The sequence below is a fragment of the Phaseolus vulgaris genome, chromosome 6 (assembly GCF_051622355.1).
Source record: "Phaseolus vulgaris cultivar YP4 chromosome 6, ASM5162235v1, whole genome shotgun sequence".
Lineage (NCBI taxonomy): Eukaryota > Viridiplantae > Streptophyta > Magnoliopsida > Fabales > Fabaceae > Phaseolus > Phaseolus vulgaris.
In genome coordinates this window covers 14,345,544-14,372,711 of record NC_143503.1, presented here as the reverse complement: position 1 = coordinate 14,372,711, position 27,168 = coordinate 14,345,544, and the positions used below count along the sequence as shown (strand labels likewise).

Sequence of the window (27,168 nt, the reverse complement as noted above, 5' to 3'; positions counted from 1 at the left end):
TTTTTTGTTATGGTCCCAAAACAAACAATCGGTTGTTTCCATGAATCAATCAGTTGTTTTGGTTTGACAGCAAGTCAACCATCAAAAACAGTTTTCAACCTTTCTAAAAACACCTAAGTATAAAATAATCGGTTGTTTCGACAAAACAACAAGTTGTTTTTCACTTAGTTTGAAAAACACTTTTCAATTAAAAAGGTTTGAGAATGCTTATGCTTTGGATATAATCAAGAGTGGATATATACAATTAATCTACCCCAGATCCTATCTAAAGACAGCTCAGCAACAACAAGCACATCTAGCCTTTCATCATCCTTCAAAGGGTTTGGATTCTTCAAAGCTTGAACACACTTGATTCAACAACAATGAGTAGGTTGCATGTGTGATACGAAGCGCCTCGTCGAAGGTGCCTTCGTGAAACAGATTGGACCCCTGATGTTGGTACATGAGTTGATACCCTGGTGGTTATTATGTTAAGATTTGATGCACTCCATTGAAGGAAAGATTATGTTCAGTTGCGACGTTAAGAGAGCGTGCCCTAAACAGAATATCTTTCTAATGCATAAGCTTTCAGGTGAGATAAGACTCTCGTGATAGAAAGCTATTACAAGAGGTAGGCTATAAAAGGGACTTGAGATCCCAAGTAAAGGTAGGCTATTTCTAAGACTGAAACTAGTTACTTCTTGTTTCTATAAGCCCTGTATTGACTTGATCGTCAGAGTGCAATCAATAGGTAGGCCCCCCTCTGTCTCAATGGAGTCGTTCAACATTCCAAAGGGAAGAAGGGATACCACCAGAGATAGTCGGAGCCAGAACTTGAGATTGAAGTCGATCAGCGACCAGGTCAACCGGCGAGAACAACTACTAAACAAAAGTTATACCTAATAGTAACAACCTAACTTTTTCTATTTAAGAGCGTAGTAGCGTCTACCACAAGACAATTTAGGTCACTTGTAATAATATGTCCCTAAAAAATTGCCTTATTGGGAACTGAACTCGTGACTTTGGCTCTAATATCAATTGCTTGATCAAACGCTTACTACTAAGTCAAAAGTTATAGTTAATAGTCAAAGCGACACTCTTTCAACTTAAAAGTGTACCAAACCATGCATTACGATTCAATTGTGACTTAACCCACTTGACCTCCACCATTGGACAATTGATGCTACTTGCAACAATTTTATTTTCTTTAAAAATAATACTTGTAATTATTTTCGTACAGATACCTAAGCTCTAAAATTCAATGATAAAGTCTCTCAAGAAAGGGGGTATGACATATTTTTTAATGAAAACGAATAAAAAGAAGAATAAGTGGGGTTTTAGAAGATCTCAAAGAAGGAATTAAGAATTAAAGATTATCCCTCATTAAAAAAATGGAGCTCAATTAAAAAAGTATCAACATAAAGACAATAAGATCTAAAAAGGCTCTCATACAAAGTGTTATAGAAAAAGTTCAACATTGTATGATTTTGATTAAGTGTTAAAAGCAGCTAAGCTAAGTACAAACATGATCATGCTTCATTTGTAAGACAATAACTTAGCTCAACAATAGTCATGTAAGACACAAGTATTTTTCGTCTAGAAAATGATACAATCCTTTGCAGTCTTCCTTTACATTTAATAAGGCATTAATATGATCTGACAATACACACATAGTCTAAGTGATGGCAGAGCCCCCAACCACACACAACCACATAATAAGGAGGATGAAGACCTAAAGGTTGTTTATGGATTTATTTACAAATATGGGTCTAATTGGACTTTGATTTATTTTTATAGGCCCAATCAAGAGGAAAACTCTAGGATGAAGGAATGTACAAACATATCCAAGAAGACCTCCAAATCATCAAAACATAAACTAGAGCTTTGGTCAGAAGAACACAAGAAGAATGAGTTTCGGCTGACTAGTCAACAATATTTTTGGGTCAAGCTTTAGCTTAAATAAATTGTATAAAGTTGTTTAGGATTTCATGGGTCATGTATTGGGACTAGTAGCATAAAATAATTGGACCAAATATTTGGGCTAAGTAGCATAGGTTTTTTGTATTTGGGCCAATAGTAAAATAAGTCTATTTGGGGTTAAAAGTGACTAGTTAAGGTAAAAATTGGGCTTCTTTGAGCCCAATGTAACCGTAAAATGTTCAAGGTATAGACAAAAATTACCTTGGCATAGAGCACATGGACATCCACATGGCAACCTAGGAGTGGAGAGGATTTGGCATGGAAGGTGTGAGCTCAACATGGAAAGCATGACTCCACATGACACTTTCTCATTGGAGAGTTTTATTTTGAATTTTCAAATTTTGGCTCCAAAATGTTTAGCCTTGTCTCCTATAAATTGAGGTGTTTGGCTCATGATTTACTAAGATAAAATATATGAGTGAAGTGTTGTCAAGTTTGCATGCTTTCTCACTCCCTTGTCTAGACTTTGTAGGATAGACACCTTGATCTTTTTCTTCACCTTTTCCAAGTGATATGGCCCAACCAATCACTCTCCCTACTTCTCATGCACCTTCAAGGAAACTATAACTCCATTGGAGCCATCCTTGTCTGCTTCCTCCATCAAGCTTCCGCACAAGTTCATCAAAAATCCAAGAAACCAATTCTTAATGAAGCCAACACCATCATTTGGTATCTAGAGCTTTGGTTCTTCAAGAGATAAGTGTCTTCTCTTCATTTTATTTGATGTGTTCTTCAATTCCATGTTGTTTATCATTTTATTAAATGTCTTGTTGTTTTTAATTTTGATTTTAGTTCATGATGTTGTTTGAAAAAATTTGTTTGGTAATTTTGTTCAATTGTTCTTAAGCATTCCGGTTTTCCAATTATTTTAGGATTTTATTGAGTATGTTATTATGTTTTTTATTTTAATTGAGTCTTCTTGATATTTCAATCGATGCAAAATGTTTGTGGTTGAGTCATTTTAATTTTTGAATCAATTCAAGTAATGTCTAAGTCATGTTCATCCAATTCGTCATCAATTCTATGTAGTACTTTTCATTGTTGTTGTTGGTTGTTTGATTTAATTTGATTCCAAGTTATATTCTGAATTTGAGCTTTGGTGCCTTTTTATTTTTCCAGATTTGAGTTCATAATTTTTTTTAGTTCCATACAAGTTCATTTTCCATTCAAATCTATTATGCTTTTGAAGTTTCCAATGTTGTTTTTAATTCCAGTATAAGTTTTTCCTGTTTTACAGTTTCTGTGCTGGCTGAAAACGTTTATCAAAATTAATTATGCTGGTGAAAAATTCTGAAATTCTGGATTTGAGCAGTTTGATGTGTTAAGAAAAAGTGAAAAAAAGTATATCAAAATTCAAAATAGAAAAAAAAAATGGTAAATGAAAAGCGAACAAAGTGCAAAAAATTATGACTCTGAAAATTTGAATCGGCAATGAATTTGAAAAAAATTATTGCAATTATTTGGCACACTGTTTTTATGAAATTCCAGTGCCTACTTTGAGGTTAAAAATTGAAGTTTGAATGGTTAAAATTTCAAATTCAAATTTTAAGTAATCTGTCCAGCATAAATTTAACAAGTTAAAAGAAAATTTACATAAAAAAAATATGTAGTGTTGCTTGGGTTTTATTCATCTATTCTAGTGTCATTCTCTAATATTCCATTTTGTGTCCTACCTTTTTTTGTGAACTTTAATTTTTTACTTGTAAATTTCTTGACCACTCTTTCAAGTCTTGTCAATTAACAATTCTATTTGAAGTAGTCCTTAATTTTTAAATTTGAGTTTTGTTGCGTTGAATTTGTTTGACCTCTTTAGGTGGAAGTGACCTAATGTCCTTTGGTGAGTTGTGGAGCTAAATTGTTTTTGGTGCAAGCTACATTACTAAAGAGGTAAAACAGGAATACCTAAGGTTGAATATCCTAAAGAGGAAAAGGAACAAAATGAGCTACAAGTTAAGGAATGCATAAAATAGGCATTTAATTTTTTGTGCATAAAAATTGTTGGCCTAATTTTCTTTGTATTTCTTTGAGTTGTAATTTGCAAGACTTTGATTAATGAGTGGATTAAATTAGCTTTAGTCGGTGAGTGTGTCTTCAAGGTTCAAAATGCTAAGAAGCCTCACCTTAGGAAACACCTAGTTTAAAAGTTTTCTAGTTAGCAATTTCTTTCAAGTGTTTTATTGCTTTGCATTTTTCTTGCATAAAATTTTTGTTTTCATCTTTGATTGTGCTCTAAGTAAATTGCTTAGAGAAAGGTTTGTGAAAGTGTTGTGGGATAGTATCTAGCGAGGAAAAGCTTGGTACTTAAGAGATCCTACTGATCCACCTCTCTTTCCTAGGAAATTACCTACTTCACCCCATCTATCTTTCTCTTTGGGAATTACTTTTATCACATAACTCTAAACATGTCTACTCATTCTTCAAGTTATAGTGAATGAGATATAAAATCCACAAAATCTTTTTTGAAACAATTGGCTAGAGATTTCCAATCACTACCACTTAGACAATTGCAACACGAGACTCAAAATTTGGAAGATAAAAAAGAAAGATATGCCCATCTTGCAATATTGGAAGAAGAGTTGAAAATTGTTAGAGAAAAAGATTAATACATAAGAAAATAAAAAAAAATCTTCATATGTATCTAGTTCTAGGTCGAGTGACACACATGTTAAGAGGAGTCTTAGAATGAATGACTATTAGTTGATGGACAAGCTCCAAAGACCCAAAAAAAAGAACATGAGTGTAGAAGAGTATAGGCAAAAGATGGAGTTATATATGATGAAGGTAGGGATTAGGGAAGAAAAAAATACCACCATATCTAGGTTCTTAAGTGATCTCAATCTTGAGATAAGAGACAAAGTTGGGCATTTACCATATAGAGATTTAAATGACTTGATTCAACTTTGCATTAAAGTTGAAAAACAAATTTTGAGAAAAAAATCAAGTAAAAAATAAAGTTCATACCTTATACCTTATGAAAAGGGTGAGTTCCAAAGGGGGTAGAACATATGAACGAAACATCTTTAAAACCTTCCTAGAACCTATCTAAATATGAGCACATCTCACACACTCGAACTAGAGAAATGTAGTGTTTTAAGTGTCTTGGTAGAGGTCATTTAGCATCTCAATTTCCCAATTCAAGAACTATGATCTTAAGGGACAAAGATGAATATAGTAACCAAGAAGAATAAATTAGTAAAAGTGAAGAAAATGAGAATAAAAATGGGGTCCATGTTGACTCTGAGAAAATCAAAGCCATCCAAGAATGGCCAACACCACAAAATGTAGGTGATGTTAGGAGCTTCCATGGCTTAACAAGTTTTTATTAGGGGTGGCAAAGCGGGCTGGCCCGCCCCGCTTTGGCCTGCCCCGTATAGGCCCGCAAAATGCGGGCCGAGTTGGCCCGCCCCGCAAAAATAATGCGGGCCAATTTTCGTGACCCGCCCCGCGTGCGGGCTGGCCCGCATAACTTTTACAAATAAAATATTATATATAGATGTAATATGAAATTATGAATTAATCAAACCTGCGGTGTACTAGAAAGTATGACAAACAAATACACCTCACAAATTCTGAAATTGATTATATAAGGTGGCCAAAAAACAAGTACACATCATCAATAGTTACAAGAGATTTGATGAATTCAAAAACAACACTGAATAAATAAGCAACAATTAACAATCAAGAGCAGTTATCACATCAAACACTTGTTATGCAGTTGCTATTATGTCATCTTCTTCCACTTCAAGAACATTAGATGCAACCTTAGAAGAGCTTTCATCTTCTACTTTTTGATAATTATAATCTTTTCCATCATCTGCATACATTTGAACAATGACAATGAAAGAATGAATTTACCCTCAAAAAATCCATGCTTCCAAAAATAATACAATAACAATAGAATTGGTTAAAATAAATAAATTACCTTCAGAAAATCCATGTTTCCAACTAGAAGTACAAATAATTGCTTCCACATTTTCAGGCAAAAGAGAATTCATGTACTTGTTAAGAATTCGAGAACCAATGCTAAATGCAAATTCTGATGCAACTATGGTTATAGGAATACTCAGCAAATCTCTAGCCATTAAAGCAAGATCCGAAAAACGTTGACTATTATTTTTCCACCACTCTAACACATCCATATGCTCCAAAAAATCAAAATCCAAAGTTGGCTCATTCAAATAAGTGTCAAGTTGTGTTTTTCCACTTTGATTAGCTACTTGAAGCTTGCACATTTTTAATTCCTATTATAGATGTAATAAGTTAGTAACATGGGGCAAGTACAACAAAAACGAACATGAAAGAATTCACCACCACATATCAAACCGTTTTGTAAAAGAAGTTGGCTTCTTAGAGTATTTTGGAGAACATCATTAGTAGAAGCATTATCCAAAGTGATAGAAAATATTTTTTTCTCTAGTCCCCAATCTTGTAAAAAATCATAAATTTTCTTAGACAACTCAAAACTTGTATGGGGGGGCGGGGGGCGGCATATGACAAAAGTTGAGTAGCCTGCTATTTAACTTCCAATTTAGGTCAACAAAATGTGCAGTCAATGATATGAAACCTTCAGTATTAATAGATGTCCATAAATCAGAAGTTAAGCATATCCTACTAGGAATAGAAACAAGCAATTCCTTAAGCACTGTCTTTTCTTTGATATACATTCTCCCAATATCAGCCTTAACAGTGTTCCTAGAAATCATAATTGCATCAAGACACAAGTAGCTTATCCAAGTCCTAAGTTCGGGATACTCAACAAATTTATAAGGCAAATTATGTCTAATAATTAGATTAGACAACAATTCACGATGTACAACTTGATCTATCTTTTTTCCTTTCAACTTTCCCTGCATATCTAAAATCATTTGACCCACATCTTCAGTTTTTCTTTTATCACATTTCATAATATGACGATTTAAATAAGAAGTGCCATATTTTCCTCCACCAATTAGATATATTCTATTGCAACTATTGCACCTTGCCCTTTCTTTTCCATCTTTATCCACCCCAATCTTAGTAAAGTACTTCCAACAATCAGAGGTGGTAGTCTTATCCCTTTTCTTTTTGTCACCTTCAACAGTTTCAGATTGGTTTTCAAAATCATCTTTCTCAATTTCATTTTCACATTCGGGAATATTAATATCCTCTTCTTCAGCCATTCCAATTTCAAAATTAAGATCCTGATTAATTAATAGCATAAACATAAGAACCTAACTAAATATAACCATAGATACAAAGAGATAAATGCAACATAACCAGCATGATGTAGAATTTAAAAATTACCCCAAAGCAGAAAGTTGTCACCTACAAAGCCAATACGATAACAAATACAAACAAGTTGTTGCTCCACAAATCTTGAATGACTAAAATCCTAAAACTGCAGAAAAAAGTAATGGAAAAAAATATTCTCATGAGTAAAAATGGCGGTTGCAGATGGTGGAAGGTTAAGGAGGAAGAGATAGAACATGGAGGAAGACGGTGGTGGAGGGCGACGGTCGCAGATTGGTGTTGGCGGTGGAGGACGACGAAAACTGACGGTGGTGGAGGGCGACGGTCGTAGATTGGTGTTGGCGGAGGAGGACGACGAAAACTGACGGTGGTGGAGGGCGACGGTCGCAGATTGGTGTTGGCGGTGGAGAAGGACGAAAACTGACGGTGGTGTTCGCGGAGGAAGAATGGCAGCAACTGGCGGTGGAGGACGGCGGAAACAGACGATGGTGTTCGTGGAGGAAGAATGGCAGCGACTGGCGGGGCGGTGGAGGACAGCGAAAACAAACGATGGTGTTCGTGGAGGAAGAGAGGCACGACGGCAGCGTCGCGGTTGCAGATGCTTGCTGTTTGTATTTTTTAGGGTTTCAAAATGAATGCGTGTGAATGAATTTGGGAGAAAAAAAAAGGGCACCAGCAGAGCAGCACATGCACAACACACATCAGTTTTCACATAAGCGGGTTGGCGGGTCAGCCCGCCCCGCCCCGTCGTAAGCCCGCACGGGCCGAGGGTTATGCAGGGCGGGCTTAAGTGGGTTGGCGGGTCAGAAAAGGGAACCCACCCCGCGTTTTTTGGTGCGGGCTGCGGACCGGCCCGCGCGACCCGCCCCGTTTTTCCACCCCTAGTTTTTATAGAAGATTTGTTCCTAACTTCTCAAGTCTAGCTTCACCACTTAATAAGTTAGTGAAGAAAGACACTCCATTTTGTTGGACAGAGAAACATGAGCAAGCCTTTCTAAGGTTGAAAGCTCAACTCACTAATGCACTTATGTGAGTTGATTTTAGGATTACACATTTTATTGGTTGCTCTTTGTTTATGATTTTTTAGTTAGCAATTATGGTGAGAACCCTAAGAAGATTTCCACTGGACACAAACTTAACCAAGTGGTTAAGTAAGTATGAAGGTTCACTTCAGAGGGGAAAAGAGAAAAAGACAATTTGATACAAACCAAGTAGCTATGAAGATGACCAAGGAAGCAAAAGACAAAGCACATGGCGAGCAGTCATCTCAGCAAACAATTCAAGACCCCACCAAGGATCTCATGGACCCGACCAGAGGAGATGGGCATAAACAAGAACACCAATTGTTCTTTCTTTTGGTCTTTTTAAGATATAGAATATGTCGTAAATAATTTTGGGCTCACTTTAGGGGTCCAAATAGCAAAGATAGGCTAGAATAAGGTGCCTTTAACATAACAGGGGGTGTAGTTATCATTTTAGCTTGTTCCTAGCCCTTTAGGAAAGAGTTTTGACCCAGTTTCTAGAAGGACAAGCCTAGGGTGCGGTTTTGACTTAGTCAAACCCTAAGGCTGCCCATTTTTCCCTTTTCTTACAGTTGCACAAAAACGAAGAAAGTTAGGGGAGGAAAGACAAAAGGCAGCAAAAAACCGAGAAGTTATTGCAAGTTGGTTTCATTCAAGAAGCTCAATATACCACATGGTTAGCCAATGTGGTACTTGTTAAGAAACCAAATGGTAAATGGAGAATGTGTACTGATTACACTGATTTGAATAAAGTATGTCTGAAAGATTCATATCCACTACCAAGTATTGACTGATTGGTTGATGGAGCATCTGGCCAGGAGATTATGAGTTTTCTTGATGCTTATTCGGGGTACAATCAAATACAAATGTATGAACCATATATCTCTAAGACGGCTTTTACAACTGATACGGCTAACTATTGTTACAAAGTTATGCCTTTTAGTTTAAAAAATGTTGGGGCCACATATCAAAGGTTGATGAACAAGGTGTTTAGGGAAAAAATTGGAAAGAATATGTAGGTTTATGTTGATGACATGATTGTTAAGTCATGTGAAGTGCAACGACATGTAAAAGATCTTGAAGAAGTTTTTGCACGAATAAGAAAGTATAACATATGCTTGAATCCTGAGAAATGTGTTTTCGGTGTGAGGCGAGGAAAATTTTTAGGCTTTATGCTAACCAATAGAGGAATTGAAGCGAATCTTGATAAGTGTGAAGCAATAATGAAAATGAGAAGTCCAACAAATTTGAAGGAGGTACAAAGACTGGTTGGGAAGTTAAATGCGTTAGCAAGGTTTTTACCAGTTCTAGCCGAGAGAACAAAATCGATTGTAAAATTGTTGAAAAAAGCTGAAAGTTTTGAGTGGAATGAACAATGTGAGCCTGCCTTTTCCCAAATAAAAAGTATTACAGCCGAACCACCCATCCTAGTCAAACCCATGATAGCTCAACCCATCATAGTCTAGTTAGCAACCTCACACGAAGCTATAGGAGCAGTCTTGATCCAAGAGAACCCAGACCAAAAACCAATATACTTTGTAAGTAGATCCCTTCAAAATGCCGAAACCAGGTACCCTCTAGTTGAAAAAATAACCTTAACACTTGTGTACACAGCAAGACGTCTTCAACCATATTTTCAAAATCATCAGGTAATTGTGAGAACCGATTATCCAATATCTAAAATTTTAAGAAAACCAGAACTTGCAGGTAGAATGGTAGCATGGTCAGTGGAGCTTTCAGAGTTTGGAATCAAATATGAACCGAGAGGAGCAATTAAGGCACAATCTCTTGCAGATTTCATTATTCAACTGCCAACAATAACACAACAAGAGGTATGGACTTTACATGTAGATGGCTCGTCGAATAAGAAGGGAAGTGGAGCAGGGATAGTACTTGAAGGACCAGAAAATTTCCTGATAGAGATAACATTGAGGCTTGAATTCAAAACTTCCAACAATCAAGCTGAATATGAAGCTTTAGTCGCATGACTACTTTTGGCCAGAGACATGGGAGTTGATAATGTCATATGCAAAAGTGATTCTCAGCTCATAGTAGGTCACATTTTGTACTATAAATTTGATTTTAGATTACCCATAACATGCTTTGTCAATAGGTTACAGGCTTACCCTTGACACCACCAATATCTTCATGAGTTAATGATAACATTGAATCTTTGGTAACACCATTCAATGTCTTTTCATTCAATAAATTCTTATCTTGGTTTTGATCAGTTCCAGTGTGGCATGCAGCTATATCAGGTGTTTCACAACCCTCCAAGTTATAGAAAGTGTAGCAGTTATCATCTACTCTTCAGCAATATTGGGAATCTTGTGTTGGCCTAGTGTTTTTTTTCACTCTCTAAATCTGAATTTGCATCAGGATCTGTAAGTAGTATGTCCTTCATGTTAGCTTCTTGCTTAAACACATGAACTCCACACCAACTCACAGTCACATTTGATGCTCCACTTATCTTCTCACATGCAATCTCAACCTGATTCCAGCCATCCATCAGATATAAATCAAGACTAGGCCAGTGGATGGATGAATGAGTTCTCAAGTCATAAAGCCACACATGATCTGTCACCATATCTGAAAAGCCTCTTGGAATTTCCAATTCATAAACTTCCTCACCATTTATATAAAATCGAATTTCACGGTTAAAAATCTTCTCCATCTCACTCTCAACCTCAAGAGCAAAGCATATGATAATAGCTGGAAACTTTTCACGCACCCAAAATGTCATATATTCTCCTTTTGTGACATGGTCAAACCATGCTGGAACCCTTGTTCCAGGCACCATAACCTGTAATACCCATCCCTCAAAAGTTTCCTACACAAGAAAGTTCAAGTAAAAATGGGTGGTGACTAAAGCAATAGCAGGAAGATTTAAGAAAAAAGATGCCAACCTTGTTCAATAATAAATTGGATGACTCTGCAGTCAATGATGTACAATTTCTTGCATTAATGTACTGCATGCTAGGAGGAAATGCTGGAATTTCTCGAAGTTTCTTACAGTTGTCCAAGTGAAGTAATTCCAAGCAAGGACATTCTTGTATGCAGCTTGGAAGAGCTACAAAATTATTTCCTGAAAGTACTATTGATGCTAATTTTGGGAAACTATTGAAAATTACGGGAAGATCTTCATCTATAAGGCCACAGTTTTCAAGATTCAGTGACTGAATGTTATCAAAGGTATGGGTAGATTCTCCCATATTTGTCAACTTTGTCAAAAAGTTTCGAAGTTGTGGACAACCATCCATATCAAGGTTTGTAAGACTTTGGAGCATATCAAAGTTGTGAGGCAGTTCCTTGAGGCTTAAGCAAGATGTCATGCTTAATTCTTGAAGACCATAAAGGTTTCCAATGGAAGAAGGCAACTCTTTTATACATGTGCCTTCTATAGAAAGGGACATGAGGTTATCCATTTTCCCCAAAATAGCAGGAAAATTTTGAAGGCTTGAGCACCAATTAAGGATAAGACTTCTCAATGATGTCAACCTGATGGCACTTGGAAAAACCTTAAGCTTGGTGCGTCCATAAGCCCTAAACTCAACAAGTTTCTCAAGGAATCCAACAAATTCATTAACTTCTTCTAAATTTGTACAATAGTCCAGATTTAGTTCTGTCAAATTAGGGGCTCTTGAAATTTCAGGTAGTTTTGTCAACAATTCACAGGAACTCAAGTCCATAGAAGTCAAGGAATCCAAATACTGCAAAGAAAATGCTAGTTTAGCATAATTGCAAGTTATGTGAAGAAAGAAACAAAGAAATACTACCATGACAAAAGGAAACCTTACCTTGAATGGCTCTTGCATTGTAAAACGACTTCCTGACAAGTTTAGTACAACAAGTTTCTTTGGTTGAAAACTAGATGGCAAAGATGAAGGATATTTCATCCAATCTAGCAACCTTAAGTTGTTTGGAAGATGTTGGGGGCTTCCAAAAAAGTGTCCATTTCGAACTATAAGAATTTTAAGATTTTTCATCTTCTTGAAGGAATCATCTTTCAAGTGTACCATATAGTCATCAGGGAGGTTCACCATCATGCTTTGAATTCTATAAGTCCCCTTTAACCAAAACATGCATAAAACTACATTAAGCTTGAGATTTATTTTATTCAAGTATGTGACAATTATTATGTTGTAAAGTTTAACCAATCACTTTATCAAACCTACACCATCTTCTAATCACAAACCATCATATCAGGGTAAGTTTGTTAACTGTTATAATAAAAAAGTTGTACTAAAAATGACTCTAGATTGATTCATAATGTAAAAAACTTTTTACTGGTAATGCATGCCTATTACACTTCATAAGTTTGTGAAAGAATGTAAAATAACTAACACACACATGGCTCTTACAGTATTTTCAGTAAGTACTTGAAAAACATCTTCATGATGCCACAATCTACTTCTTTTCCCAAGCTCTATTGGTGAAACTTCTCTAACGATTTCCCTACCCTTGTCTTGTATCAGATCATGCATTCTCAATCTGTTATATTCATCAATACTAACAAGAGATCTATCAATAAGTACACTGATGCCAAATGTTGGATAAAAACCACAAGCTTGCAGTGTCTTCTCTACATACTCCATTGTCTCCCCCTTGAAGAAGCGTGCTACATCAAGGAAAATTTCCTTCTCATTCTCTTCTAGATTATCATAGGTTACTCTTAGTACATTCTGAACCTCTCTGCTGGGAATCTTTTCATATTTTCCCAGAGCCGATTTCCACTCTGCCACTGTTTTACCAAACAAATTTGACCCCATTACTTTCAAAGCCAATGGAAGCCCCTCAGCATAGAGAACCACACGGTTACAAATCTCCAAATAGCCTGCATCAGGTGCCTTCCTTTTGAAGGCACTCCAAGTGAACAGTTCAAAAGCTTCACCATGGTTTAGTTTCTTTACTTCATAGGTTTTGTTAACCTGATGAGCAGCCAGCAAATGCTTATCCCTTGTTGTTATAATGATCACACTTCCAAAACCAAACCAATCGCGTCCTCCTGCTAGTGCTTGAAGCTACTCCAACTTGTCAACATCATCAATGATCAAAAGTACTTTTTTGCAACATAGCCTTTTCTTGATAATAGGGATTCCTTTGTAAATGCTTCCCAGCTTGATGTTCTTATCCTCAACTGTATAAAAAAGAAGTGATTCTTGAAGTTGCATTAAGCCTTGTCTTTGATTTGAACTTTCTCTTGTGTCAGCAAGGAAACTTGTAGCTTCAAATTGGTCAGCAATCAAGTTGTATAACGCCCCCTGCAATTGTTGTCTTACCTAAGCCTCCAAGTCCATGGATTCCAATGACACGAATATCTTCACCTGGTTCAATATGCAAAAGGGGATCACTTCTGATATGCGAGTCTCTATTCCAACTGGGTATTCAGCAATGTGCAAAATGGTGTGGTTTAGCTTTCTAGAGGCCTCCTTAATGATCTCTTGGATAAGCTGAAATTCATACTTGACAAAACAAGTAACAAGTTCCCCAACACAATGTGTGAGGGAATTGAAAGCTATGAAGGTAAAAAAATGCTATTGAGTACTCTTTTCTTATTACACAGTTTAAAGAAACAAACATAGAAAGATTTTATTGTATGAAAATGAAGTATTTAGTATATCAAACACATTATTCAATTCTTGATTTTTTAAGCAATTAGAAGAAACATATGAATGAGAAAAAGGAAAAACTGGTGAATAAAACAGATGCTTAGTATTATTAGTTACATATCCATTTTCTAAGGTCCAACCTGAAAAATTGGCTGCTTCAAACAATGCTCTCTTCCACTTCTGCAACTTTTCCACATTACCCTTGAATTTGACTTCGTGCTTGGTCATTGTTGTTCCAAAACTTCTTCTGTGATGAGGCTCAGACACTTCTTCTTAAATGGCGTATCCGTGTCGGACACACGTATCCGTGTCGACACTCGTAGGATACTTATCAGTGAAGTGTTGAATTCAAAAAAATATTTGTTGGATTTTTGAAAATTCTAGCACAGTTGTAATGCAATTTTAAAAGGTATAAATACAATAACTTTTTAAAAACTCAAATTTATTGTATAAATTTTTATTATGATTATAAAAATAAGAACAAATTCTTTTGAACCAGTCATGAAAAATATCTTCCTACTTCCAAAAGAATCTAGAACATACCTTTACACATAAATATTATTTTCAATTTATATAATTCAAAATTATATAATATATAAATTCGTGTCCCCGTATCCTACATTTTAGAGATTATACGTATCTCTGTGTCCGTATCCATATCGTGTCAGTGTCCGTATCCGTATCTGTGCCACATGAAAGAAAACTGGCCACACAAGTTGGCCTCTTGTTTTGTAACACTCAAGGATCTTTGCAAGCTCATCAAGACACCATGTGGAGGATGCATAGTTTTGAGAGAACACAATGATAGCAATCCTAGACTCTTCAATGGTTGCAAGAAGAGCAAGGGATAACTCTTCCCCTCTCCTAAGCTTATCATCATCAATGAAAACATTGATACCACTATGGCGCCAACCATGATATAGAAAGCCTATAAAGCTTCTCCTTGTATCTTCACCTCTGAAACTCAAGAACACATCATAAGTCCATCCACGTTCAAAAGCAGAAGATGAAGAAGTTCCTTCACTAAGTAATAACATCCGTGAACTAGTCAGTCACAAATAAAGACGGCGCCTTCAGCCTCTGAAGACGGCCCCACGAGTCTCCGACGACGCTGCGGTACCAGTCTCCAAAGCTGTTTGGGCATTTTAATGAGCTAGCGGAAGACTGCTCCTATTGTGTGGGTGTCTCCGATGACACGTTTGGTGCACGTGTTTATCCACTGGTTGTTCGTCTTCAAGCTCGAGTTTGGAGTTGTCTGCGCTGTTATAACCATCAACTTCTGGTGGTGCGTGCTCATGTTGGGGCTTTTCCGGCTGAAACCTACTGTCTTTCTGGCATTACTCGTGAACCGCTACCTAACCGCTATCATTATTGTGATATCTCTCCAACGAACCGCCACCACCCTGCGACCTAACCGCTACCAGCGCGCGACCGCTCTGCTCGATCGCCACCACCCTGCGACCTAACCGCTACCACTGCGCGACTGCCCTGCTCGATCGCCGCCGCCGCCGCACTCGTTCGGAGAAGACACACCACCTCCGCGCACTCCACAGAAGACGCAAAGTGAATCCAAAACGAAAACGAGTCGTGAAACCTAAAGAATGGAGGGAAGCAGAGCAAACGTCACGGTTAGACGCGGAGGCTATGGCCCTGGCCGTAAGTCCCCTGGGATGTCAAATGACTTTACAACGTTTTTCTTCTCCAACTTCCCCAACGGATTTGGAGAGAAGGATATGCTAAGAATATTCCAAAGATGGGCAAGGGTGAAAGAAGTTTTCATCTCGCACAGACTGAATAGGTGGGGTAGAAGATTCGGATTCGTGAGGTTCTTTGATGTAAGAAATGTGGGGAAACTGGAGAGGGAGCTTGATCAAATATATGTAGGGAATAGAAAACTCAATGTGAACGTTCCGAAATATCGTCGGCACCAAGAAGTACGACCCAGGGTGGAGAGAATGGATGCTCGCCACCTGAACATGGAAAGGCCCAAGTTTGAGCAGACGAAGACAGCGGTTACAAGCGAAAACATACGTAAGAAAGGGAAGGAGGTCTGGGTGGATAACAGGGAGAAAAATTCGTTTGTGGATGCTGTTAGAGGCCTTGAACGAAGGGACTGGAAGGAAGTAGGCTTTAAAACACAAACCCTAACCATGCCTTGGATGAAGAGTAGTGTAGTTGGCCTTTGCATTGCGGGTTTGGGTTTCGAACAACTGGAAGAAGAATTTGTAAGAGGAGGGTTGAATATGGTTAGAGTGAGATCCTTGGGGGATAACCTAGCACTCCTAACACCTAGAGAAGGAGAAAACATGGAGGAGCTAATCAAGGTGAATAGAGAGTGGTTTGATAGTCTCTTTGAAAGTATCGAACCTTAGACTGTGTCAAGGGTAGCGGGCCACAAAGAAGTGTGGGTAAGGTGCTATGGGTTACCGATCTCCCTATGGAATAAAGATTGCTTTGCACGAGTGGTCGGTGATGCAGCCACTCTTATCTCTATTGACGATGCCACACTGTTGTGGGAAAATTTACAGTTTGCTCGTCTGAAAGTTCGTTTAGGGATTGAACGTTATATAAGGGTGGCAAAGAAGATGAAGATTAACAATCAGCTGCTTAGTATTTCTATTGTAGAGGAGCTTCCACTCTCCACAGTAGACCTTTGCAAGGGTTACCATCACCTCTATGAGTCTTCTGATAGTATCTCCTCATCAGATGCCTATGTTGAAGAATCTATCTTTTCTGTGGAAAGTGGTAAGGAAGAGCACATTCACAGGGCTGGGGAGGATTTCCGGTTAAACGGAAATGAGGTCGAAAAAGGGAAAAGGGTTGGTGAAGAAAATAATAAGTCAAAGGTTCTAAAGGAGGAAACTTCTTCTTGTAACAGGGCGTGTCAGCGGAAAGGTGATAAATATGTCATGGATGAGGAAATGCAGGAGCATAAGGCTTATGAGGAACCTGGGCTTGTCAACTCCTTTGATCAAACCTGCGGTTTTACCTCTTACATACCCTGTACCCATGCTGACCTGGCAAGGGTTGTGGTGGACATATAAAACATGAATACTTTCAGAGTAAATGACGCGGTTTTGGGCCTAAGTAAGAAATTGGAGGCCCACGAAGTGGAGGGGCAGTCGGAAGCGAGATCTGGTGGATCCGGGTCAGGGACAAAGCTGTTGGATTACGGATCGAAGAGTGACGAAGGTAACTGTTCGGATGGTAATGGTGGTTCGCAAGGAGGGTCGAGTGTGAAGTCCTTACAGGAGGAGCGAAACGGAATGAAGAAGAGAAGCAACTCTAGTAACACTGGAATGATGAGTGGGATGGTGAAGAAGAGCTTGGCACATATGGTGCTAAAAAACTGCGGGAAACCCAGCGAAGACGTGGAAGACGTAGTAAGGCCAATGATGATGTGCGAAGGAGGAGCTCCCTCGCCAAGCCCAATAGAGGGTGAAGCGTCAATGGGAAAATTCTCAAAAAGCTATCAGCGTCGACCCAAATTGAAAGGTTTGATGGAATTGGGAGCACCAAACTCTCATCCTAGGCGCTCCGCAAGACTACATGCAAAAATCTCGCAAGCTAGTAGCTCTATTCTGTTCAGGTAAGGTATGTCCTCTGCGTCTTTGTCTGATGGGGATATTAACAACTGTAACCAACGGTTGTTTGTATCTGACCCGGTGGTGGAACCGTCAAAACTTTGGGAGATCAGTAATCGGCTAGGGATCAGGTGTCGTGAGGATCAACAAGAGGTTGTCAAGGAATATTCGTGTATGGAAACAAGAGACTTGGAGTTTATGGGAATTGTTGAGGAGGGTAAGAATGATGGGTCTTTATGATTATAGTAAACTTAAACATTAGAGGTTTGGGGGGAGGCACAAAGGCACAGTATATGAGACATATTATAGGAAAGGATGAAGCAGATTTTGTCTGTGTGCAAGAAACTAAGTCTAAAGAACTCTCAGATGCAAGATGTTTTTCTCTATGGGGTGATAATAAGGTGGGGTGGATGCATAACAAAGGAGACGAAGGAAGTGGAAGCTTGATGTCTATGTGGAATAAAGAAGCCTTTGAATACGAAAATCATTTGATGGGAACAGGCTTTATTATCATCTTTGGCCTTTACATAAAATCATCCTCTAGGTGTGTGGTGGTAAACGTCTACTCTCCATGCACACTGAATGGTAAAAAGAATTTGTGGGAGGACCTTACTAAAGTAAAGATGGCTCGCCATGAACCAGCTTGGTGCTTTTGTGGGGATTTCAACGCGGTAAGAAGCAGAAGTGAAAGGAAAGGCGTTAGAGGTAGGGGAGAGCAGACAAGTGAGTTAATTGGCTTTAATAGTTTCATTGACTCCATCTTTCTACTAGATTTACCTCTAGTAGGGAAGAAGTTTACGTGGTTTAAACCTGATGGAACAGCAAAGATTAGAATTGGTAGAGTGTTTGTAAATGAAGAGTGGTTGCAACTTTGGCCCATGAGTAAGTAATATGTTTTAAGAAGGAAGTGTCAGACCACTGTGTTATGGTGGTTAAGTCTGTAGAGAAAGACTGGAGTCCCAAACCCTTCAGAACCATTAATGCTTGGTTCCTGGAGAGAGGTTTTAGCAGGATGGTGCAAGATAAATGGCGGTCCTACTCGGTGCAGGGGTATGGCTTGACGAAGATTAAAGAAAAGCTGAAACTCCTCAAATCAGATCTGAAGGCCTGGAACAGGGATGTTTTTGGCAACCTTGACACTACCAAGAGAAGGATATTATAGGATCTAGAGGCTCTAGATTGTCAAGATTGCTCGGGGGGTTTAGTGGAAAACGATAGATTGAAAAGATTGGAGTTGGTTAGTCACCTGAAAGAGAATGATAAGAAAATTGAATCTCTTAGTTGCCAGAAGACGAGAGCTAACTGGTTCAAGAATGGTGATTCCTGTACTAGGTTCTTTCATTCCTCCTTGAGATGGAGAATGCTCAGAAACGAAGTGAAGGGCGTCCAGGTGGGGGACCATTGGTGTGAGGAACCAAGCACTGTCCGTTCAAAAGCAAAAAAGCTTTTCGAAGCTAGATTCAAAGCAACGAAAGATTTAGGGGTAAGACTGGATGAAGTTGAATTCAAGTCGCTATCTCCGACTGATAATGAGGGTCTCCTAGCATCTTTCTCTGAGAAAGAGATTAGGGATGCAGTGTGGCAGTGTGAAGGTACAAAAAGTCCGGGCCCAGATGGTTATAACTTCAACTTCATAAAAAAGAATTGGGAGTTGCTAAAAGAAGATTTTGTGGCAGCGCTGTCCCTGTTTCATGAGACGGGATGTATCCCGAAGGGTTGTAACGCCTCTTTCATAGCTTTGGTTCCTAAAGTTAGGGACCCGTCCAAGCTCGAGCAATATAGACCCATCTCATTAGTTGGAGCTATATACAAGAACCATACCTTTTTTCTATGAATTCTGCTTATGAGTGCCTTACCAAGCAGTCTCGTGGAACCCAATCTGATGTGTTTAATTTCCTTTGGAAGATTAAGGCATTCCCAAATATGATCGTGACAGCTTGGAGAGTGCTGCTGGATAGAATCCCAACAAGGGTGAGTTTGAGTAGGAGAGGGGTGATGATGGAATCTACGTTATGTGCAATATGTCAGCTTAAGGAGGAGTCTTGTCAACATACCTTCTTGGAGTGTAAATATGCACATTGGGTATGGTCCTTGTGCTTCAAATGGATAGGTATCTCTTATGTTCAACAGAATGATTTAAATCTGCACTTTATGAGTTTTTATCTGAGCAATGCTAGCAAGAAGCAAAAGCTGGTATGGAAAGGTGTTTGGGCATCTGTTATTAGGTGTATCTGGGACCAAAGGAACCTGATTGTATTCAAAAAAGGGCTAGTAGATGCGGAGGAGGTGTTTCAGAAGGCTCAACTCAAATCCTGGCTTTGGATGAAGCACAAGGTGCATTCCTTTACTTATTCTTTCGTAAACTGGATTCTTAATCCAATGCTTTGCATTAGAAGTTATAATTAGGACTCCCAGATGCCAAGAGTTTTAAGACTACGGCCTATACTGGATTTATAGTTGGTTGGAGGTGTTGGTGGGTTTGTCACGGCCTGCAGTTGGTGCAAGATGGAAAGGACATATGTGCTTGTATGCCAGGGAGTAAAAAGGAATGTTAAGGACATGATGGAGGATTCTGTTTTGATGTGTCTTATAATAAGACCAATAGAGGCAGGGTGTTTTTGATGGTTTTGTAGCTGCAGTTTGCAGTGCTTATAGCATTCCAATACGAGCACGATGCTAGCTGGAATAGGATGTCTAGCTTATGCAGCAAACATTATCTATCTATTGCTTCTGGGGTGTTTGTTCATCTCTTTTTTCTTGGAGATTCTTAATGTGATTTGGTTTATGTAAAAGGGTTGGGATACCCCTTTTGTATCCCTCTTAATTTAATTTCATTCTTTGCTGATTAAAAAAAAAGAAGTTCCTTCACTCAACATAATTTCCATTAGAACCAAACTTTCTAGTCACAGAAAATATGCACCATATTCTTGTGTTTAAGTTAAGGAGAACCCCACAAATTAAAACTAGTTCAATTAAGAGTTGAAAACAACGATTTGAGTGCTCAAAAGATACTATTGCTTTTAACAATTAGCTTATAGAAGACGCAAGTATGTTGAAGAAATTATTTTATGGTTCTAAACTATCAAATAATTTCTCAATGGGTGAAAGTTAAAGTCAAACTTATAATCTCACTTTAAAAATGAACCACTTGAATTGAGAAGGTTGACTAAGATGTCATACCACCCTTCATTGTCTCTACCAAACAACCACATTTTGTTCTTCACTTGGGTCAAAATAATTTCAGCCACTTGTGATGATGGTGATTATTTTCTTCTTACTAGAAGGTAATTTTTTCCTTGTAGAAATGCTGGACTTTGAGAATAAGATCTATTTGAAAACCCTGGTACCAAATGAAAGTTTACGTACACAAAACTTTTGGAGGATCAAGTAATACCTTTAGAATAATAATGAGATATTATTAAGATATAACACTAACATTAGTCCTTATTTTCTAGGCAAGATGGGTTTGAACGACTCAGTCAAGTGGATCCAACCCAGCCAACCCAGCTCAGCCTAAGTGGATCCCACCTGATTAGGTCTGAGGTGGTCCGACTCCATTATGTTTGAGATGAGTTAGACTTGATTCGACTCAACATGGATCAGACTCGACTCGATTCAACTTGGGTTCAGCTCGACATACTATGAATACAACTTTATTTGGGTCACGTGAGCCCAACTGTACTTAACTTAGCGAGAGAAAAACTCTTTTCGGATCGACATGAGTCCAACTCTACATAATCTGATGTGGACCTAATACGACTCGACCCGACGTTGAGCTGACTCGGCAAGACTTAATTCGAGAAGACTCAAATCGACTTGATATGGATCCAACTTAATTCAATCCAAGGTTGATCCAACTCAACTCGGTCCAAGGGGAGACTAAGTCGACTCAGCTCAGTGTAGGCTCAATTTGATTGAGTTTGAGGTGGGCCAAACTTGATTGGGTCTGAGGTGGGCCGAAATTGGTTGAATCCTAAGTCTACAAGTTAAGTAACACTCTAGTTTGTGATGTGCCTACAGTGTCTTCGAATTCTGATCTCATATTTCACATCACTTTATTTTCTTCCAGCTCATTGACACTCAACCTTAAAGCCTACAAGGTACATCTTCTCTATGTTCAGGTCAGACACGTACAATTTTCAGTACGTTTCCCATATAAAATAGATAATAAAATATAAGAATACAAAAAGTTTACTTGTTAGTTTCTTACAATTTTGTCAAAACTTGATTTTTGATGCTATTATTTTAATTTGATAAATTAGTCACTTTAGTTTCAAAAATAAACGAATTAAATCGTTTTTATCGTATTTAAAAGTAATACTTAGTAATTCTATACGAAGTTCGAAATAAAATAAAATTCACATGTTTTTAGTTTAATGAATAACTCACCAATACGCAGTATAAAAAAAACATCTTTATTTCCTTTAGAAATTAAAATATTTTTTGGAGAACTTAAGAGGACAAAGTTAAAACATTATTAAACCAAAATATTGTTTTCTCTTATTAAAGTAGAGAAGGATATTTTGGATGTTTCTTTTTCAAAAATTATATATAATAATATTTTTTAGTTAGATAAATAAACTTTTATGTAAATTTAAAATGTAAAGTTTTGATAAATAAACTTTATACTGAGTAGCACTAAATACTTTTTAATATTTATTTTCAGTATCTGACTATTCTCGTGACAAAGTTTGAAAATATTTTGTCTAGTGAGCAATAAAATTCATTTTTTTACAACATAAATAGTAAAGCATGTCTATAAAAATTATTATTATTATTATGAAGAAGAAGAAGAATAAATTCCAATGTTTGTTATATTTTCTTTATGATACGGGAAACTGATGATAAACATTTTTAATTTTAAGTTTTTTAAAAATATATTTAATTTGCTTTCAATTTAAATATGCTTTCTATCAATATCTTAGAAAATTAATAAAATAATAGACATTTAAAAGTAGATTATATAAAATTTTATAAATGTGTTTGTTACATAAAAGTGGCCCCTAACAAGGATTCTGTCCCTGGACCTATTATGCAGGACAGGAGTTATGATACTAATAACAAATAAAAGGGAGTTATTAGGAATATATAAAAACTTTTAAAAAGTATAATGGTGAGGAAGAAGTTAACATGTTGATGTGGCAAAAAATGTATATTACTCATTAAAAAAGTTATAATGGTAATGAATAACATAACTCCTCTAAGAGACAAAATTGCATATTTTCATCATAATATTAACATTTCAAAAAATAAAAGAAAAATAAAATAAAAAAGATATATATATATATATATATACTCGTATATCTTTAAATGTAATACAGACATATATTTAATATATTTAATTAAATTTAATTATTTTTTATTAAATTATTTTGTTTTATTGAATGTTCAAAAAAATTGTATTTTTTAATTGAGTTTTTACATTTAATTATAGTTGCGATGAGGTAATTGTTATTTTTTATAGTTATTACACTACGAATATAATGTATAGTGTATATAGAACTAATTATCTTTATGAAATAATTATTTCATTTTTTAAATTTTTTAAAAAATCAAAGAAATCATGTAGAGATCATGTCACTTTTCATGAAAAAAAATTAGATGAATAAAATTTAATTGAAAAATATATAAATTTTAAATATCAGTAGAAAGAACTTGTTTAATTGGAACTCAGTTAAATATATTCAAATTTATAAAAAAATTTAAAACTTAATTATGTTATTTTGGACTCCAATATGTCAAAATTTGGACACCTTTGCCCTATTTGATAGAGACAAAAAATATATACAGACGATAGAAAAAATGAAAATAAGTACACAAGAGAGTGAATGTTAAAAGTGTTTGATAAAAAGGAAATAGAGAATTTTTTTTTGTATCTTTTATTGAAATGTTTCTTCATGCACCCCATAAATGTTTTTCCTGCGCTCATCAATTTCGAAATTTAATTTTGATAATAAAAAAGTGAATTCCATAAATTTAAAACCAATCTTAGAACATTAAAAAGCAATGTGTTTCTGAAGATGTAATCATTAGGTCTGATTAAAAACATTAAAACCTAATCTCCATTTACCTGTCAACCGTTCTGGTCATGAACACATTGGCAAAGTAATACATTTTTTAAGACAAAAATACTGAAAATTATACAGGGTATCCACATTCATACAGGGTGTCCAAACATATCCTACAGAAATTATATGCTTGCAAAGCACAACATCTTGACTTTAAAAAATCATTTCAAATGTTGCTTGTTTAAAAAATCATTTCAAAGCACAACTATCTGCCGAAGCAGCACATGCCAATAAGCCATAAGACAAATTGTGAAAAGTTACAAAGCAACTGGTGTCTGCAAGGAAAATTGTCATTAACTATCAATGTCACTTTGCACATCAAATCTCAAACACAGTGAATAAATGACACTTTCCAATTCAGAGTTTTAGTCACCATAATAGATTTTAGCCTTAAGTAACAGATTATAAAGGAAGATTTCAGAAGTGCTTGTTTGATTTAGCGAAGTGAATATGAAGGACCAGCAAAAGAGTAACGGGATGAAACTGGCACAGCAGAAGCTTCCAAACTGTCCTGATAGTGCTGCATCCGATTGTATTCAGACAAAGCATCAGCAGCAGAATATGTTGAGTAAAGCCTATCTTGAACAGGCTCTCTCCTTTGCAAACTCTCACTTTGAATCAAGGTTCTTCCCCCTGCCAAATAAGAGCCTGAAGAGATTTCCTCTCTAGGTGAAAAACAAGGATCCCTTGGTGAAGCACCATAGTGATACGGGTCATAAGGATCATCTGCATGTTCAGAAATTCCACCATGCAAATAGGTCTGATGCTCACTCTCATTCAAATGACGATTATTTACATGAAGACTTTCTCTGTGGGAAGGGGCAATTGTACTGTACAGAGGGTCCACATGATGACGGTGATCTCTTTCATAATCCCTCTCATAAGGATCCCGTGTAGGATTAACTTGGGAGGATGGTATCACATTCCTTTGGTCTCCTTGGAGACCATAAGCTCGGTAACTCTTCTCAGTAAGAAATAAATCACGAGGAATTTCCTCTTGCCGTTCAATTAGGGGATCACCTTCCCTGTGCAAATGGGACCATAATCCCCTAACATCATCAAGAGTCTTCCTATCACGAAATGTTGCTTTAGGAGGTGAGCAAACAGGCTGCAAGCCTGAAAGAACATCGACTGGTCGGAAAAGTTCAGTGAGCTTCCTAACCTGAAACGTGACATTTGAATATATCAACGGTGAAGAATAAAAGAAACTGAAACTAGCCCACCAGAGGCATATTTGGTTCTCACTTGTCGAGGAGTAAGTTCTGTTTTAAACTTGTGTTTATCATTGTAATTTTCCTTGATCGCCTTCTTGAAAATGCTTTCTGGTAGTGGGAAACAATCAGAAACAACATTGAACCGCACCTGAAGGTTGCACCATCAGCACATGACTCATAATAAACAAAGACAGTATTGGGACAAATTAGATAGGAAAAGTAGATGAGAGCAAGTAACCTGAGCAGGAAAGCTACCACCAAAAGCTCGGGGTTCGAGTTTCATACCACCAGAAGATGAAGCTTTGTAAATCCCATACAACAGCCTCAGATCAAAATCATAAAGAAAAAGCTTAGTTCCAGGCTTGATACTTAGAACAATGTCTTTCTTAATAGCTGAAACACCCATGACGCGATAGTGGAAACAGTCAGGTTTTGTCTTCCCACTACACATAAAGATGAAACCAGCAAGTTTTTGTCTCTGTTTTTCACTGGAATTGGTATTGTCTGCACCACTATGATTATTTTTGTTTATTCTACTCCCAGCACCTTGGTCAGACCTTGTATTCTTCTGCTTCTGTTCACTCTTATCCACCTTAATGATCTTATTATTTTCAGCCCGATGGCTCTTCTCAATAGGACTTCTTTCATTAATGATGCTCCTATGTTGACCTGCCTTCTCGTTATTCCTTTCATTCTCTTCACTCTTGTCTTTTGGCAGTTCATCACTATTGCTCATTACTTTTTTGTTCTTTCTAAGCCTTCTCTTTTTCCCAATCTGTTGAGAACCTTTATTTATCATGGCTTTTAACTTAGCATCCTTGATTTTCATATCAATTTTAGATTTAGCCTTCAATGATCGTGGAGTATTCTTGTTTTTCTGCTGTGGTTTACTAGATCCTTCAGCAGGATTAGTTTCCTTATTTTTCCTGTTTTGTCCCATATTACACAGTACTAAAGTACACAAATTTCAAAATGGTAAATGTTACTGAAACCAGTAACAAAAAGCATCAGCAATTCAATTAAGAGGCTAAGATTGAAGAAGAAAAAAAGGGAGGTGTCAAAAGAATCTCTTGATATTTTTAAATCAGAAAAAGTATTTTTTGGTTGATTTTTTAATTTTGAAAATATTTTTAGATTTTATATTTTTACTTATGTTTTATTTTTTATTTTATCAAAACATTGACTTTTAAAAATGCGATGCAAATATAAAGAGGACTGTACAGATGGTACCCATGCATTAAAATGGGTGGCATGGTGTTTTTCGAATTTATAATTCTAAATCAAACAAATCAGTGGGTCTCACTTTGTTTTTGAAATTGGTACCAAATGGTGCAGTGATAGAGCAGCACAAGTAAGAACTCTAACTAATCCCTACAAAACAGATAGCAAGGAGAGCACATGCATTGGGAGTGAGGAGAGGTTGAAAGGTGAAACGAGAATAGTGTGAGATTATGTGAGTGTTAGGTGAGTGGGAGTGTGTGAGAGAAAACAGTGAAGGTATATAAATTCTCAAAAACAAAAACGAAATACAAATGTAAAATAAAATCATAGTTTTTAATAGAGACATGCCACCTCACAGAACTCAACCACCTTCTCTTCCCCAGAAACAGAGACATGCCAGCTGCTTCTTCTACAACCCTAGGCAAGGACAGAAACGAAACCTAATTCCACTCAAATATTCAAACAAACAAAAATCCAAAATTAGCAGAAAGCTCCTGCAGGTAGCTTGCCAAAATATCTCCCGCAACTCAAAAACTTATTTTTTAGATATGCAAATCATCAAGGTTTTGAAAATTGGAACCTCCAAAATCTAGTGAAATTCATCAAAGGTTCATGTTAACAAATTCAAATAGCAATTAATCATCTAAACCACAGGAATCCATAACAATTAGTTATAAAAGTAGAGAGAACCTTCAAATGAGGGTGAAAACTCAGGGAGGATGTGTGCAATCCTGCTATTGAAAGGTTCTCAACTATCCAAAATCCTGTGTTTCTCCTTCCAATCCCTATTCTATCCCTCCTAAAACATTTAACTCATTTTGTTTCCCAGAAGACACTATCTTTATTTTATTAGTTATATAAAAATAATTTTATGTTGACATATCAAATATACTGATTCCAAGTACCAATTATTGTGTCATTATATAAAAAAAAATATTATTAAAAAAATTATAATAAAATATGAAAACTAGACCAAAATTAATATATTAATAATTTTTTTATAAAAATAAACTAGATGAAAATATTATACTAAAAATATATAAATAAATTATTAATTATTTTGTTTATCTATAGTTACTTTCCCACCAATAACTATCAAAATTAAGAATATCAACATATAATTGTTTTTATATAAGTAAATAAAATGCTATTATATTCTGTTCAGTACTTAATTAAGTAAAAATGTTTTAGTGTTAAGTAAAAGGAATTTGAAGATAAGTTAATTCGTTTTTATATTAGAAAATACAATTTAAAATATTAGA

General features: G+C 36.6%; 3 protein-coding genes and 2 pseudogenes across 3 annotated transcripts; all 5 read right to left on the bottom strand.

Moving 5' to 3' along the window:
- Nucleotides 1-5,929: 5,929 nt before the first annotated feature.
- On the bottom strand, nucleotides 5,930-12,299 carry LOC137830965 (disease resistance protein RML1B). Its single transcript, XM_068638404.2, has 3 exons — nucleotides 12,008-12,299; nucleotides 11,117-11,920; nucleotides 5,930-11,040 (listed from the first exon to the last, which is right to left on the bottom strand). Exons 1-3 carry the CDS (start codon nucleotides 12,290-12,292, stop codon nucleotides 10,549-10,551), a joined length of 1,581 nt encoding a protein of 526 aa, XP_068494505.2. The 5' UTR covers nucleotides 12,293-12,299; the 3' UTR covers nucleotides 5,930-10,548.
- Nucleotides 6,417-7,118, bottom strand: LOC137833252 (zinc finger BED domain-containing protein RICESLEEPER 4-like). Its single transcript, XM_090303845.1, has one exon. The coding sequence runs from the start codon at nucleotides 7,116-7,118 to the stop codon at nucleotides 6,417-6,419; it is 702 nt and encodes a 233-aa protein (XP_090159971.1).
- A 221-nt stretch (nucleotides 12,300-12,520) lies between the features above and the next one.
- On the bottom strand, nucleotides 12,521-14,047 carry LOC137833253 (disease resistance protein RUN1-like; annotated as a pseudogene).
- A 395-nt stretch (nucleotides 14,048-14,442) lies between these two features.
- Nucleotides 14,443-14,856, bottom strand: LOC150027175 (toll/interleukin-1 receptor-like protein pseudogene; annotated as a pseudogene).
- An 8,887-nt stretch (nucleotides 14,857-23,743) lies between these two features.
- On the bottom strand, nucleotides 23,744-26,719 carry LOC137830967 (uncharacterized). The gene is made up of 5 exons (XM_090303445.1): nucleotides 26,597-26,719; nucleotides 26,258-26,323; nucleotides 24,924-25,460; nucleotides 24,717-24,833; nucleotides 23,744-24,633 (listed from the first exon to the last, which is right to left on the bottom strand). Exons 3-5 carry the CDS (start codon nucleotides 25,419-25,421, stop codon nucleotides 23,908-23,910), a joined length of 1,341 nt encoding a protein of 446 aa, XP_090159571.1. The 5' UTR covers nucleotides 25,422-25,460; nucleotides 26,258-26,323; nucleotides 26,597-26,719; the 3' UTR covers nucleotides 23,744-23,907.
- Nucleotides 26,720-27,168: the final 449 nt, after the last annotated feature.

Excerpts from the sequence above, each read along its gene's own strand:
- LOC137833252 (XM_090303845.1), bottom strand. The coding sequence starts at position 7,118 with ATGGCTGAAGAAGAGGATATTAATATTCCCGAATGTGAAAATGAAATT.
- LOC137830967 (XM_090303445.1), bottom strand. The coding sequence starts at position 25,421 with ATGAGCAATAGTGATGAACTGCCAAAAGACAAGAGTGAAGAGAATGAA. Across the intron at positions 24,834-24,923 it reads GTGGTAGCTTTCCTGCTCAG|GTGCGGTTCAATGTTGTTTC; the intron begins GTTACTTGCTCT and ends TGCAACCTTCAG. Across the intron at positions 24,634-24,716 it reads CAGAACTTACTCCTCGACAA|GTTAGGAAGCTCACTGAACT; the intron begins GTGAGAACCAAA and ends GTCACGTTTCAG.
- LOC137830965 (XM_068638404.2), bottom strand. The coding sequence starts at position 12,292 with ATGTTTTGGTTAAAGGGGACTTATAGAATTCAAAGCATGATGGTGAAC. Across the intron at positions 11,921-12,007 it reads CAATGCAAGAGCCATTCAAG|TATTTGGATTCCTTGACTTC; the intron begins GTAAGGTTTCCT and ends TTTTCTTTGCAG. Across the intron at positions 11,041-11,116 it reads CCAATTTATTATTGAACAAG|GAAACTTTTGAGGGATGGGT; the intron begins GTTGGCATCTTT and ends TTTCTTGTGTAG.